The 15,916-nt window shown below is 36.1% G+C and overlaps 1 protein-coding gene across 3 annotated transcripts in view; it reads left to right on the top strand.

The window, feature by feature from the left end:
* PFKP (phosphofructokinase, platelet) overlaps positions 1-15,916 on the top strand; it is a 64,345-nt gene that overhangs the window by 28,190 nt on the left and 20,239 nt on the right. For 2 of the 3 annotated variants that reach the window (XM_074193210.1, XM_074193213.1), the window contains exons 12-15: positions 201-347; positions 5,785-5,855; positions 7,808-7,895; positions 8,834-8,986. In XM_074193210.1, coding sequence (XP_074049311.1) covers positions 201-347; positions 5,785-5,855; positions 7,808-7,895; positions 8,834-8,986 — 459 coding nt within the window. The remainder of the gene's footprint in view (positions 1-200; positions 348-5,784; positions 5,856-7,807; positions 7,896-8,833; positions 8,987-15,916) is intronic. The other variant, XM_074193211.1, reaches the window with a different exon arrangement.

Raw genomic sequence — 15,916 nt, 5'->3', positions numbered from 1 at the left:
GGTTAAGTGACTTGTCCAGGTCACAGAGCTTGGTAATTATCAAGTGTCGGAGACCAGAGTTGAACTCATATCCTCATGCCGATACTCTATCCACTGTACCACCTAACTGCTCCCAAAGTATTTTCTTGACAGCACTACATTGTTATTGTGCTGTGTTCTTAAAATGATCTGATAGCCTGATTTCTTTTTCTCTTTTGCAGAGCAATTTTACTGTGGCCATTTTGAATGTGGGTGCTCCGGCTGCAGGGATGAATGCTGCTGTCCGTTCAGCAGTGAGAATGGGCATCACCGAGGGTCATAAGATGCTTGCTATCAATAATGGCTTTGAAGGGTTTTCTAAAGGTCAGGTAGGTCTCACAGGGAATTGAATAAAGTATAAGGAAATAAAGCAGAATACTTGAATGAATGTTGAAGGGACATGTTGTTTAGTTGTAAAGCCAACACTAGAACCAGGTCTCTGGATACCTCCTCCAGTTCTAGCTACCATTCATATAGTGCTTAGTTTGTATTGGGCACTGTCCTAAGCACTACCCTTTTCAATTCTCACAAGTGAGTGTTTATTATCCCTATTTTATACACGAGGAAATTGAAGCAAACAGATAAATGACCTGCCTAGGGTCAGAAAACTAGAGTGTCCTATCCTGGATTTGAACCTAGGACTTTTTGAATTCAGAAATAAGTATCTTCACCCCTAGGCCACTTGGCTGTACTATTTCAAACTTCTCCATCCTAATATTACAGCATTCCTCCCTCAGTGGCAATCTGTGACCCATAAATTAAAGGGCTTTTAGTTCTCATTGGAAGGATGTTCATGGAAGGAGCCAGCAAGCATGTTACCAGAAGGCTTCCAGGAGCCATCATTTGATTCACATATTAGTATCCTGAAACAACCCTATTTCATCTTCTGTATGAACTCTAAAACCCTTCTGTAACGTCATTCCTCTGTAGACATGTTTCCGAATTAGTAATAGGGATCACTCACTCAATCTCATGTGAATGCTAGTGACTGAAAGTCTGGCAGAGAATAGAGCAGAGTTAATAAATACTTATTGAAAACTGCACATAAGGATACTATGGAGAATACCAAAAATCCTCCAAGCAATACTGCAAAATTAGATGCTTTGTATAAAGCAGCCATGTGGATGGAAATAAAAAACATGTATGGATTGGATGCCCTCTTAGATGCTGTCTTTCCAACTCTTTAAGATTCTGCAATGCTGTAGTATAAAGGATATTCTATAGAGTATTGATGAAGGAAGATTTCTCTCCTAGACCCTTCATAAGCCAGGGAAATTAGACCTGGATTCAGAAAGTCCTGAGTTCAAATTCGCTCCTGGATGCTTACTGACCATGTGACCCTGGTCAAGTGATTTAACTTCTGTTTGCTTCAGTTTTCTCTTCAGTATAATTGTAATAATAGCACCTCTACTTCCCAGGATTATTGTGATGATGAAATGTTAGCTGCTATTAGCTCCTTTTTTGGTGAGATCATCTTTTTCCATGGGTTTATTTACAGATGACTGGCAAATCTACTGAACTCTGATCTCTTTCTTGACTTGCCATCCCATGTCACCAAATATATTCTACCTGGTTTTGCCATTGGCACGTCAAATTCAACATGTACAAAACTGAGCTTTTCTCCCCAAACCTCTATTGCACTAACCTTTCATTTACCAAGGTTTAAATCCTTGAAGCCATCCTGGAGTCTTTTCTCTTCCTCTCTGACTACAGCAAGTCATTTTGCCAAGATCCATTGATTTCACCCAAACAATATCTCTGGTATATAGTTGCTTCATTCCACTCACTGCCTGCATCCTCATTTAACCTTTATCATAACTTAGTTGGATTATTGTAATTGCCTTCTAATTTGCTTCCTGGTTTCCAGTACCCTCCTTCTTATTACATAGATATCAAAATGGTCTTCCTAAGTCATAAGCCTCTGACAAACTTCTGACCATGTTCCTGCCCTGCCCAGAAACTTTCCATGTCATTCCAGTTCCTTAAGAATAAACTAGAAACTTCTGTAACCTGGAATTGACTATCCTTCACAATCTGGCTTCCATATATATCTTTGAAGCCTCCCATCCAGGTATTCTTATTTTATTTCTTTTTTGTTTTTTAGTTTTTTTGCAAGGCAGTGGAATTAAGTGGCTTGCCCAAGGCCACACAACTAAGTAATTAGTAAGTGTCTGAGGCTGGATTTGAACTCAGGTCCTCCTAACTCCAGGGCATGTGTTCTATACACTGCGCCACTTAGCTGCCCCACACACTACAAGTATTAAGTGTCTGAGGCTGGATGTGAACTTGGATTCTCCTGGTTCTGGGGGTCAGTGTTCTTATCCACCTCACCACTAGTGAGTGGTGCCCTTTAATTTTGTGTTAATGACTGAGGTGATATCATGACAAGCACATGAACTGGATTGGATTCGAGTGAGGGAGAGTTAGTTGTGCTAAGTCTCACTTTCTCCTCTAGAGCCATTTGAGTCCAGTAGCCAGATAGGAATCAGGAAGACTAGAGATAGCCTTAGATGGGAGGCATTCAGGGTTAAGTGACTTGCCCAAGGTCACACAGCTAAATAGGTGTCAAGTATCTCAGGTTAGATTTGAACTCAGGTCCAACTGCTTCCTGGGCCAGTGCTCTATTACTACACCACCTAACTGTTGCTGAAGAGACAGAATAGTAAAACAGAAAGAGCACTTGATGTTGAGTCAGTTGACAAGATTGCTAATCTCTCTATTGCTTTATAGTTCCTTAACCTTTAGCTTTCTACATTCAAGATAAAACAAAACCAAAAATCTCTTTTGAGAAGACCATGATTAGCATTGTTTCATCTTGGAAAGGAGAGCAATGGATTAGTTGATCTCTAATTCCTTCCATCTTTAAATCTTTTATGTCTTGAGTTATATCCTAATTACAGACATGCTAGCCTTTTTTTTCTTACTTTTATTTTATTGAATTTTACAATCCCCCCCATCTCACTTCCCACCACCACCACAAAAGGCAGTTTCCATGCTATACATTGATCAAAATTGAATATGTTGAGAGAAAAATCATATCCTAAAGGAAAAAATAAAATATAAGAGATAGCAAAATTACATAATGACATAACTTTTTTTTTTCAAATTAAAGGTAATAGTCTTTGTTTACACTCCACAATTCTTTCTCTGGGTACAGATGGTATTCTCCATCACAGATACCCTAAAATTGTCCCTGATTGTTGCACTGATGGAATGAGCAAGTCTTATCAAGGTTGATCATCACCCCATGTTGCTGTTAGGGTGTACAGTGTTCTTCTGGTTCTGCTCATCTTGCTCAGCATTAATTCATGTAAATCCTTCCATGATTCTTTGAAATCCCATCCATCCTGGTTTCTAATAGTACAATAGCATTCCATAACGTACATATACTACAATTTGTTCAGCCATTCCCCAATTGATGGACATTCACTCAGTTTCCAATTCTTTGCCACTACAAACAGGGCTGCTATGAATATTTTTATACAAGTGATGTTTTTACCCCTTTTCATGATCTCTTCAGGGTATAGACCCAGTAGTGGTATTGCTGGATCAAAGGGCATGCACATTTTTTATTGCCCTTTAGGTGTAATTCCAAATTGCTCTCCAGAAAGGATGGATGAGTTCACAGCTCCATGCTAGCCTCTTTTAAAAGGAACTTTATCCCTTGACTTCATCTTCTTCCCCCAGTCTCCACTAGATAGTAAAGTCCTAGCTAATTCACTACCAACTTTATTCTAGTATCTATTGGCATGTAAAGATGTTTTTAGTTTTAATGTGTATGCAATATCAGGCTCCCTACCCCAATCTCTTAGCATCACTTTGGACATTTTTCACATGTTGACATAATAAACATTTCTTTGGAAAATTCATTAAGAAAAGATCAATTTGAGCTGATAGTTTTCATTGATAAAAAGTTGTAAGATTGTAGTATTATTTTAGAGACAATCCAAATGCACAATGATAGAATAGTTATGCAAATATGAGCAAATAACTTCTATCACTAAGTTTTAGGTTTCTATTGAATTCATATAGTCATAAAAATAATACTCATACCCTAGATTTTTTTCAGTGTAATCAACAAAGTAGACTTATTTACAATCACTGAGAAGTTTCTTTTGCTATTCTTATTTTCTTAGTTCTGTTCATTTTAGCAAAGATCTCTTTAACAACCCTTAATGGGAGAAAAAAGTATTGTTCTAGATACTGGAAACATGCCAGTCTCTTTAAAAGCTTAACATTGAATAGGGATGTGAAGCATGTGCAAAAATAAAGAGATGTTAGATGGAGAAAAGTGCAATGAAGATGGAAGAGAACAAATATGGGAATCAAAGTCATCTTGTATGGCTGAGAGGTTAGTTGGGATTTGAGTTGGAAAAGGCAAAAATTCCGCAGGCAATTTGGAGTCTTTTCCAGACACACAAGTACATGGACTCAGGAGAGTGTAGGAAGAATTTGGTAGAGAACTCACAGAACAATTCGACTAGAATGTGGAGTAGAAGGGTATTAATATGAAATAAGGTTGGAAAGGTAGTTTTAAGCAGGGTGACAGAGGGCCTGAATGCCAAAGTAAGAAGTGCTCATTTTTATACACCAGGTAACAACCACTTTGAATGAGAGAGTTCATGTTTGTTTATTAGGAACATTATCTTGTCAGCTTTGTGAAGTATAGTTTGGAAAGGGAGGTGGGGAGACAGATGATGCCTTTGTTTTAATTCAAATTGCAAGGGTTTGGTGGTGGTAGGATAAAGAGGAGGGGATAGCCCCAGAGGTACCCAGGATTTGGCAATGTGGGAAAGAAAGGAGAGAAAAAAAGTCATGAATTAAGTCAGAGTGACTGGGAGAGACAGAGGAAAATGTAATAGGAGTGAATGGGCAGGTTTGAGGAAGAGGAAGGAAAAGTTAAGTTTAGGTTATTTTTAGTGACATCTTGATGGGAAAAATCTAGTAGACTCCTGGAAAGATGAGGCTGAGACCACAAAGAAATCAGAGCTGGAATCAAGCAGATTGACTCTGAAACTGTTACATGTGACTTTTGAGGAACCATTTGCATCACTGTGTTAGAAGTTTAGATCAGATTATGAGTGATTGTAATGTGAGTGATTTGTGAGAAAGCAGAGGTAGTGAATAACTCTGAAACTCCTGTTTCTACTTTAGAAGAGAAAGGGAGGGGAGAGAGAATGGGTAACAGTTAAAGGAAGAGGTTTTTTTTTTTTCAGGCTAGGAAAGACCTGGAGCATTTTAATGAGGAAAAGGAAAGGAGTCAAGGATTTCTTTTTCTTTTTTGTCTTTTTGCAAGGCAATGGGGGTTAAGTGATTTGCCCAAGTTCACACAGATAGGTAATTTTTTAAGTTTCTGAGGGCAGATTTGAACTCAGGTCTTTCTGACTTCAGGCCCTATGCTCTGTCCACTCTGGCACCTAGCTGTCCCCAAACAACTGCACCCTAGAGTCAAGGATTTCTTGTAGTGCTTTTTATTCAGCATTGTGAAGAATATATCTTATTAGTTATTTATACAGCTTTACATATATGTCATTGAAGAGGAATCCAAACTATTTTTAAAGATTACCTAATTGGAAGCATCTAGGTGATGTGGTGAATAGAGTCCTGATCCTGGAGTCAGAAGGACCTAAGTTCAAATCTAACCTCAGACACCTAATAATTATCTAGCTCTATGGCCTTGGGGAAGCCACTTAAACCCCATTGTCTTACCAAAAAAAGTGCCTAATTTCATTATCTGGAGATTGATTAATTGATTTTACATTTTAGATAAAAGAAATCACCTGGTCAGCTGTTGGCGGTTGGACTGGCCAAGGAGGATCCATTCTTGGCACAAAACGGTAATTTTTCTCCTTTTGGTTCTTTCTGATTCCACCTTGAAGAAGTGAGGTATTGTTATAATGAACCCTGTTGTTAAAATAATCGAAGAATACTGAAGACCCATGTCTTATTTCACAACTCTTTATTCCCAATCCTAGATTTTCTACTAACTGTTCCTTGTTGCTTTTATCTAATCATGACTGAGGAATGTCTTGGCATTCACCAACCTGGCTATGTAAGATCATAAAGAAAGAAAACAAGCTCAAGTACTTACATAAGACAAAGGAGAAAAATCTGATGGATCTATACCTTCCTTCTTTGAGAGGTCCACATTTCTAAGCAGTTAAGATGTAAGGCAGTAATAAATATCCCTTTGTCTTTTTAAATGAAATAAAATTGTTTCATTTAAGTTAAATTGTTGAATCATTGGGCAACAGTCACTGTGGACTTTGTATAATAATTAAATATTGGAAGAACACTGACTCATGTACAAGTGACATAATAAGTGAAGCTGTCTGGCATTCTTGACCAGGTGTCTCTGGGAATTCAAACCAGCTTTCAAAGTAGTTGCCTGGATAATCCAAAAAAAAAGTTCTGCCTTAATTAGAGAAAAGCCCAATTTATTCCTTAAAGTCAGCAATTTTTATTTGGAGTAATGATAACTAGGTCCAAATTGATGAAAATAATGAAATGCTCTGAAGTCTCATGCATCTAAGTTTATAATTATATAAACTATGAGAATTTGTTCTATATCAATGGAATTATGAAATAGGAATTCAAATAATGGAATTCCTTTGGGGAATTCATTATTCTCATTTATTAGGATCTAACCATATATTTTGCTTAATGAGCATTCCTGCTACCACCTTATGTGGGTTGCCAATTTTTAAAGGTTCAGAGTGCCAAAAAAATGTAGTCGATACTAAAATAAATCTGATGAATGTAATTTAGTCTTTTGAGGATTAAAATGGTACTATAAGATCTTGGTGGTGCCTCAGGATTGTGATTCTAAATAACATTTGTAAAATATGGGAATGTTGGGAAGAAAATTTTTGCTATTCAAATTTTCTGGCTATTTGGATTCTTGATAAATGAATTTATAAAAAATTTATTAATTTACCTGACCTCCAAATGTCTAATGATTTTCTCAGGCTCAGTGGACTGACTGTCACAAAGCTGCAATGCCTCCTAATGAGCCTCTTCATTGATGTTCTAGTTTGGACCTTGGATAATGCTAAAAACTCTACAATGTTATTTTTCAGAGCCTAGTTTCTTAGTGATTTTAACTCACAGCTATGGATAGGGCCTGTCATGTTAAGCTGAAAGCCAACTGTAAGTGGAACTTTGGAGTTTGACAGTGTGTCCTGCTTTCTTAATTGTGAGCTGGCATGATTTTTATGGTCTTAACTGCCTCATTTTTTAAAATGGTTTTTGCAAGGCAATGGGGTTAAGTAACTTGCCCAAGGCCACACAGCTAGGTAATTATTAAGTGTCTGAGGCTGGATTTGAACCCAGGTCCGCCATACTCCAGGTCTGGTGCTCTATTCACTGTATCACCTAGTGCTCCATGAACAGAAAAATAAATACAAATTTTTAATTTAGTTATAAATTCAATATGGGAAGGGACTCTGGTCCACTTAATATCAAATTTCCTCATTCATCTGTAGGATCTTATTTCTTTTTGAATATCTACTCTTACGGTCTTTGATTTCTGGTTTTCTTGGGGTAGATATCCCATGTTGTATCAGTTAACATTTTGGAATGCTGTATTCAACAAAAAAAAATTTCTATTTTTTATTGAAACTATAACCTTATTAGTGTTGGAGATAATGAATGGAGATAGGAGATGCTGAAGTCATATGCATCACTGACTTTCATCAGTTTAATTATCAAATGATCACTTGAATATTTCACCAGTTTTTAAAATATTTTATAAGAATTTGACTTCATTTTTTGATTTTAACTTTTTTAGTGTTCTCCCTGCAAAGTTATTGGACAAGATTGCTGAGCAGATGCGTATTCACAAGATCAATGCTCTTTTGGTTATTGGTGGATTTGAGGTACATTATTCTGCTTTGCTATTCACTTGCTTGTTGCCTCTCCTAGTCCTGAGTCTTGTAATCTTGTGTCCTCTTCAAGCAAGCATAACACTGCTTTCAAATCCCTTGGAAATTGAGATCATTAAAGTTTTCACCTCTAGGAGCCCTATGTTGGACTGGATGATATGTTTCATTATGCAGATCCCAAAAGAACAATGTGAAACCACTTTAGAGGGACTCAATATTCAATGGGTTTGCCATAGTATTGTGGGGAAAGGAGAGTCCTACATAGGTGAAAGATCCTTCCCATGAAGGACACCACAGATTGCATTTTAGAAAGTTTTGCTAAATAAATATGGTATCAGTGTTCCAAGACTTTTGGAATCCCAAACTTGCCTTGTAGAAAACTTCCAGATTTGTCTGGTTAAAGGAAAGAAAAGCAGTCAGAGTTCTAGTCTCTGGACTCATCTTTTTAGTGAAATCTAAGCCTTTAGGTGCATAGTCAGAGTCATTTGTACATTTTCTTTAATCAGAAATCCAGTGATCATTAGGGAAAGATGTACATTCCTAAAAATGCTCCCATTAAAGCATGTTGGAATTTAGTCCTCAATTAAAAAAGCTTATTATTTCCCAGATTTTAGGTTAATCTACATAAGAAAATTACTAGATTAATTAAGGGTTTTGAGAGATTGTAATCCTTTTCAATGGGAGATGAGGTTGGAGAGGAAAGATTGTCATTGTTTTAAAAAACATTATTTGTGTTTTCTGTTCCTAATGCATTTCTATGTTGCTTTTTAGTGGTTCCATCGTGTCTCAATCTACTTGTGTAGAGCTGGCTCTTCCTGTGGCTCTTCTGTGCTTTTTTATAATTCCAATGATGTCCTTTTTTTTTTTTTTGCTTCCTCTAATATCCCTAACTTCCCTAACTGCATATACTATACCTGTACCTCACCCAATAGGCCTACCTGGGATTGCTGGAACTGTCTGCTGCCCGTGAAAAATATGAGGAATTCTGTGTTCCTATGGTTATGGTTCCTGCTACTGTATCCAACAATGTACCAGGTTCAGATTTCAGCATTGGTGCAGATACTGCTCTGAATACTATTACTGATGTAAGTCTGTGCATGTCTGTACTCACCCATCAGGCTAATGCTAATGGTGAAACTGGAGGCATCTCTTTTATATACCAGTATATTGGAAACAATCTGCTAGAACCTTGGGGTCCTTTTACTGACAAAAGCATCTTTTTTTTAGATCATTGTCTATAGAAATGAAGCCTTTTTTTCCTAATTAATTAGACTATACAAATATTTTATATAGATGATAAAATGTTTTGCAGTTCATATTTCCCAACAATGAATCATTTATAGGATACAAAATAAAATAGAAATAGTTGAAATTAGAGTTTGAAACAGACATGTCAAACTCATGGTCCATGTGCTGTTAGTAGCCCCCAAAACTTCCAGGGCTGACCTAAACCATATTAAGAAATATTAAGAAGGAATTGAGGAATGTTTAAGAAAAGTATGACTCTCTTTCATATATATATATATATATATATATATATATATATATATATATATATATATATATATATATGTATAGCTGGCATGGAGTTATATATGAGTTGAAGAGCTAGTCATTTGATGCTTTGAATCAAACTTTCTATTTTCTCTATGGTTTGGATTTTTGACTGGGTAAACTCAGTTTCTTCCTCTATAAAATGGAAGTATGAAAGAAAAATAGATGATTTCACTTCTGGAGCTAGAATTTCCTTAGAATATTTTAGATAAATTAGACATACTCTGAACAACATTCATATATTATAACTTGGCAAAACTCAGTTACCATTATACTATCTCTTCACATTTTGATTTTGTCTGATTTTTCATATTGCAAAAGGACCTAGCTCTTCTTATCAGGTTTATATATCTAGTATTCTTTGATATTAGACTGATTTATATTACTGGTAAATAAAAGAGAGATCTTTCTTTCACAATCTAAAGCCCAGTTTTAGCAGGTAAGTAATGATTAGTTCATGCTCCTTGCTTTTCTTTTCCTAATTTTTTCCACACTGATCTAACTTTAGATCTTCAGACAATTTTCATGAATGAAATTCCTTTTCAATACACTAAGGCTAGAAAACTGCTCTGCTAGTACTTATTCAGATTACTAGGCATGACCTAACAAATCACTCTTAATTCCTTCTTTCCTACCTCTTCTTGAGGGGGATGGTGTTTCTCTTTGCCTTACTTGCAGTAGAATCATTTTGAAGTGCTTAATAAATTGTGTAAATAAAGTACAAGAAGTGGGGATACATTGTTAATAGAAAGTTAATTGAAAAGCATTTAATGTTAAAACTTTTTTGTACATCAATACAAAAGTTAATATGTAATTATAATATATGAGAAATGTAGTTTTTAAATATAAAGAAAAAATATAAAAGGGAAGTGAGATTTGATTATCTTTAAATCATCAAAGTTGGATATTAATACCATAGATCATTAGCTTATATAATGGTAGTGATTTTATTTGTATCATGGAGTCCTTGGTAGTTTGGTGATGCCTGAGGATCTCTCCTCAGAATATTTAAATGCATATAATATATATATATATATATAATACATGTAATAATTTTCTCATCCAAGTTCACAGATACCAACCCCATCAAAATCTATTTGTGTGTCCTTTTGACCCATGTTTTCATATCCATACTTGGTCAGTTAGCTTCCTCACAGAAGCAGGTAGGGGGAACAACAGGTGTGGGTGAGTGGGAAGGAGAGGGGCAAGCCCCCATATTATATTCTTCAGCTTTAGACTAAATCACTTACTGTAAGCATTCCTCTTGCTTAGACAAAGTTTGACTAGGTCACTGTAAACTCTCTAAAACAACTAAAAGGTCTTAAATTTTGAATTGATAATGTCTTGGGCAAAAGCATGTTTTACTTGTTGCAGTAAGGAAGAAATAACATGGTATTACCAAGAAGCCAATTTACGTAGGAGATTTAGAATTTTCTTCCTTTGACTATTGATTTTATCTTCTTCTGTAGTTCTCTGTTATGAGCTCCTCTGAATCTTTATTCCACTTTTGAAGACAGTAGAAATATATTCTGTTTATTTCTGAATGTTAATGATGGATGGTATTTAGACTCCTGTTTTCTTACCAACCTTTTTCAGTTATCTCTTGCTAGGATACACTACTGTGGATGTGGGGATAGAGACACCTTGGTACTTAAAAACAATCCAATAAACATAAAAGCAGCCAGTTAATTAACAATCTTGTATTAATTACCTATTTCTTAGCCAGTGCTTTAGCTACCTTTGGGGATCTTGGAAGTAACTTAACTGTGGAAGCAACTTTTACATTTAAAGATGGGTTTTAACTGGCTATATTTTGATAAATACTTTTAGGAAATGGAAAAATATTCTTTATCTATAAACTTCTTTTGCCTCTGCTATAAACATTATTTTTAAAATTCAAACATTATTATTATTATTATTATTTTTAGGTTTTAGGGGGTTTTTTTTTGCAAGGCAAATGGGGTTAAGTGGCTTGCCCAAGGCCACACAGCTTGGTAATTATTAAGTGTCTGAGGCCGTATTTGAACTCAGGTACTCCTGACTCCAGGGCCGGTGTTCTATCCACTGTGCCCCCTAGCCGCCCTCAAACATTATTTTCAAATAAATTTTTTGAAGAATGGTCATCATATTGGGGGGGGGGTGTTTTGAGGGATGGAAGTTAAAGTGGCTTTTGTAAATAGAGAAGATGTGGTCATTTGTTCCAAGTTCTCTCCATCCCTTCCCCTTCCCTGAAAAGGTAAGTACTTTGATTTCTATTATACATGTGAGGTCATGCCAAGCAAATTTATGTATTAGTTATGTTGCAAAAAATATACAACAATGAAAATAAAGAAAGCAAAAGGAGTTGATTTCATCAGGGACTTTTTGTTCCTTTTTCCATTTGATCAATTCTGTTAAGGTGTTACTGTTTTGATTAAAAAAATTTTTTTTGCCCCATTACCAAGTTGTTAATTGTCTTTTCATAATTTTCTTCCTTTGCTTTAATTTCTTTACCTAATTTTTCCTTTATGACTCTTTAACTACTTTTGGAAATTCTTTTTTTTTTTTTTTTTTTTTTTTTTTAGCTCTCCCAGGAGTTCTTGGGCTTGTTGGGTCCAATTTTCATTTTTTCTTTGAGGCTTTGTTTATAGTTGTTTTGACTTATTTTGTCCTTTGAGTTTGTCTTGATCATCTCTGTCACTATCGGTAGCATCATTTTATGATCAGGTCTTTTTTGTTTTTGTTTTCTCATTTTTCTACTCTATTAATTGATTTGAAACTTTAGTAATGTTGGGCTTTGTTCCTAATATGGTGTGGGGCAGGGATGGGGAAGGACTCTGTGCTTTTCCATATTTCTGTTTTCAGAGCTTCCAAAGTGATGGGATCTAAGGAGAGATGGATGCTCCTGTCTTGGTCTGCCCAGGAAGGGCTCTTTCTCTTTTAGGCCTGAGAAGCCATTGCTTCTCAGGGTTTTATTCCTCTCTGCCCTTGAGCTATGACCCCAAAGTAGATATAGGCATTAGAGCTAACAGTGTCTGATATGTCCATTACTAGCACAGACATTGCCTTCTAACCTCTTTCTAACTAGCTGCCATTCCCCCTTCCCCTCTTGGACTTCAAAATCTACTGTCCCCACCAGTTAGTGCCATATCAGGTGCTTCAGCAACATGAACTTGCACTGGCCATCATCCGTGTCACAAATTTTTCTCCTCCCTTCTATGTTGTCTAGGACTGGAAGAACTCTTTTTGACTCTGCTATGCCAGAATTCAATTTTTTTAAAGTTGTTTGGAGGGGGAAACTGAGGATTGAATCATAATTCTAGGCAATGTCTTTAGTTGAAAAATAATTCACAGCTCTGGAAGTTGGAAATTTCCAGAGAATTTCTGACTCTATCTTTGCTGTTTTATCCCTTGCTGTAGTTTCCTTGTTTGTAACCTGAGAATGGCAATACATAATGGCTTTTGCTTCCTAGAGATAAGTGAAGGTTACTTGTTTTTTCTTATTTTGAACTTAAAACCAAATGAAATGGAAATTTGCATGTATATGTATGTGTGTGTATGTATATGTATATCTATCTATATATATACATATTCACATATCTGCATGTAAATATATATTTGAAATATATATCTGTGAAATTGTAGGTTCTCATATGCAATTTGCTTTTTTTTTGTTTTTTGCAAGGTAGTGGGATTAAGTGACTTGCCCAAGGTCACGCAGTTAGGTAATTACTAAATGTCTGAGGTCTGATTTGAATTCAGGTCCTCCTGACTCCAGGGCCAGTACTCTATCCACTGCAACACCTAGCTGCCCTTACAACTTGCTTTTCTGATTTTTTTTTTAAATCAGTTTTATACTACTTTTTCAACTACTGGATTTTGGAGATTTTTTTATGTTTGAGAATTTCATCTTTTAAGGAAGTAAAGTATAACCTTTCTATATAGCAGTGGATTTAAATCATATGCTATGTAATGTAGCCTCTGGTATTTTTTTTTAAACCAAGATACTTCACAAAATTGGGCTCCAAGGATCTAGATTGGTTTAGCAAATTGCATCATTTTAGTATCTAGGTCAATATGGTCATAAAGGAAATATTTTTCTACTTGTAAACATTTCAGTGACCTAATTTAAATGAGTCTATGTTGCTGCTATTCTATTCATTCAAAAAAATTAAACTGAAGGATTGCCTTCCCTCAGGAGCCTAGAAGCTTATGCATTAGAATATGTATCTGGATTATGAAGAGATGACCCAGTGTCCTTGTACTCAGACCCTTTGACTGTTTTTAGATTAGACAGTAGTTAATTTATTACAGCTCATTTAATGAGTATTAAATTGGGCCAGAGTTTTCACTTTTAGGACCTGATAGAGCCTGCTCACATTAGTAGGTGCTGTGAGAAATGAGGAACAATGTGGAACAATAAAAGTAACCCTTCAATTTGATATAATCCTGTCCAAAGGACTTCAATGTTAGCAGTGGGCTATTGCTGCTAGAAAGAAGCCAGGGTCTTCAGAAATCCATTATTGATGAACCCTCTGTTTTTCACGCTCTGTCTTCCTCCCCTTGATGCTCCTTCATTAGCTCTCTGGCCCAGACTGGTATCCTTTAGGAATAAGCAGCTACAGAATATTAAAATGTTGAGATCTTGGAACAAACTGTTTAAATCTACTATTTGTGTTTAACACAAGTTAATTTTCCACTTGTCAACAATTTTGCCCATCTTCTAAAGTAGAGGTATCCTGTTTAACAGCTTCTTTGGAAAATATTGCTCTTAGTATGTGCATCATAAAGGCATAGCTGGTAGAGTTTTTATAAGCGTCTTGTAATATTTGAGAAAGATTATTTAGGGAATTCTTTGAGGCTATATGAGATCCCTAACTGAAACATTTTTGTCCCATCAAATATTTTTGCCTTCTGTCTGTCTGTCTATCTATTTATCTATCTATCTATCTATCTATCTATCTATCTATCTATCTATCAGGACTCATCATAGACTAAGTGGCCTGAACTCTCCCAGTATTTCATTCCTTGGACAGGAATGTTTGAGAATTTTTCTTTTTCCAGAAAACTCATGGTGGGGAAAGGTGGGATGTGCAACAATAGAAAATTACTAGTCTGCTGAGGGGAGGGGGTTGGGAAGGGAGGATAGAGGGAAATTTTTGTAATTTGGAAATATGCATGTGCATATGAATGAAAATAAATTATTAAAAAAAAAGAAAAATTACTAATGACTTCAAAGGGTTGATGAAAACATTTAATTTTTACTTCAGGGCTTACAAATGACATGTTTGACAAGCCTAAGCAAGCTTTATGTTTGCTTCTTTGATGAAGTCACAATTGGAGCTTTTTCAAAAAAGCAATCTGTTCAAAGGTGTGGTTTCCTTCCTAGTGTCATTCCAGCATTCTGAGTGATAGAAAAGGACAGAAATTCTTATACTAATGAAAGAGGCACTGGATTGCCCCATGGGGTCCTAATCTGATACTTGATTAGAGTATGAAAGTGACCCGAGAAAGCCATGCCATTGAGGCACAAGCTCCGGTAGGTTCTCTCATGAAGGAATGCCTCTTAACATGCTCTAGGCAGCAAGACTATTTTCTGAGGACCAACATAACTGGATACATATGAAGACGTCACTAATAGGCTGGCCATTTGAGTGAATTCTTTGACCATGGCAACCTGAGAAACAAAGAAGTCCATTCAAGCTGACCTTAATTTGCTGGATCATTCTGGAGTGAACTAAAAGAACATTGGCTTAGTTTCTTGGGAAATAAATTATATGTCTTGTAATACTAGTTCATTTTTCATATTAGGAAATCACAGGGAACCCAAAAATTTCACCCCAGATACACCTCATTTCATATTAGATTGATTTAAATGAATGCAATGTTGGGATACCATGCAGGGACAGCATTCAGGAAAGAAAAGTGTCATCCATTTGTGGAAGAAGATAGCAAACTGATGGTAGGTCATGGCCATTAATTTCTCCATGGTGCTGATGCTGGTGGTGGTGAGAGAAGATTACTTAAAGATAATTTTGTCTATAAAAGAGAGAATGACTTATCAGATCTTGAGGGAGTTATCCCTAACCTTTAATTAGCTAAGTATTCTATTCTCCATTTGAGAGTTAACCAGAAATTCTTGAGGTGTTAACCAAAAATTCACAGTTATAGGTAATTTTATTTGACTTCCTTTGGCAGCAAAGCTAAAGCATGTTGGCTTCTGAGGTGAATAATTGGATTCATGAAAACCTGGGGCAGCTAGGTGGCACAGTGCCAGGCTTGGAGGAAGGAATCATCTTCATAACTGTGTGACTGGGCAAGTCACTTAAGCCTATTTACCTCTGGTTATCTGTCAAATGAGCTGGAGAAGGAAATGGCAAACCATTCTAGTGTCTTTGCCCCCCCCCCCCAAAAAAAACCCCAACTGAACAATAAACCCATCCAAATTCACGCAGACTATCCAGGCGATTGCCCAGAGGTAA

This window comes from Macrotis lagotis, chromosome 7 (assembly GCF_037893015.1).
Source record: "Macrotis lagotis isolate mMagLag1 chromosome 7, bilby.v1.9.chrom.fasta, whole genome shotgun sequence".
Lineage (NCBI taxonomy): Eukaryota > Metazoa > Chordata > Mammalia > Peramelemorphia > Peramelidae > Macrotis > Macrotis lagotis.
Note: the sequence above shows the minus strand (reverse complement) of the source record. Positions and strands in the feature narration are given on the sequence as shown.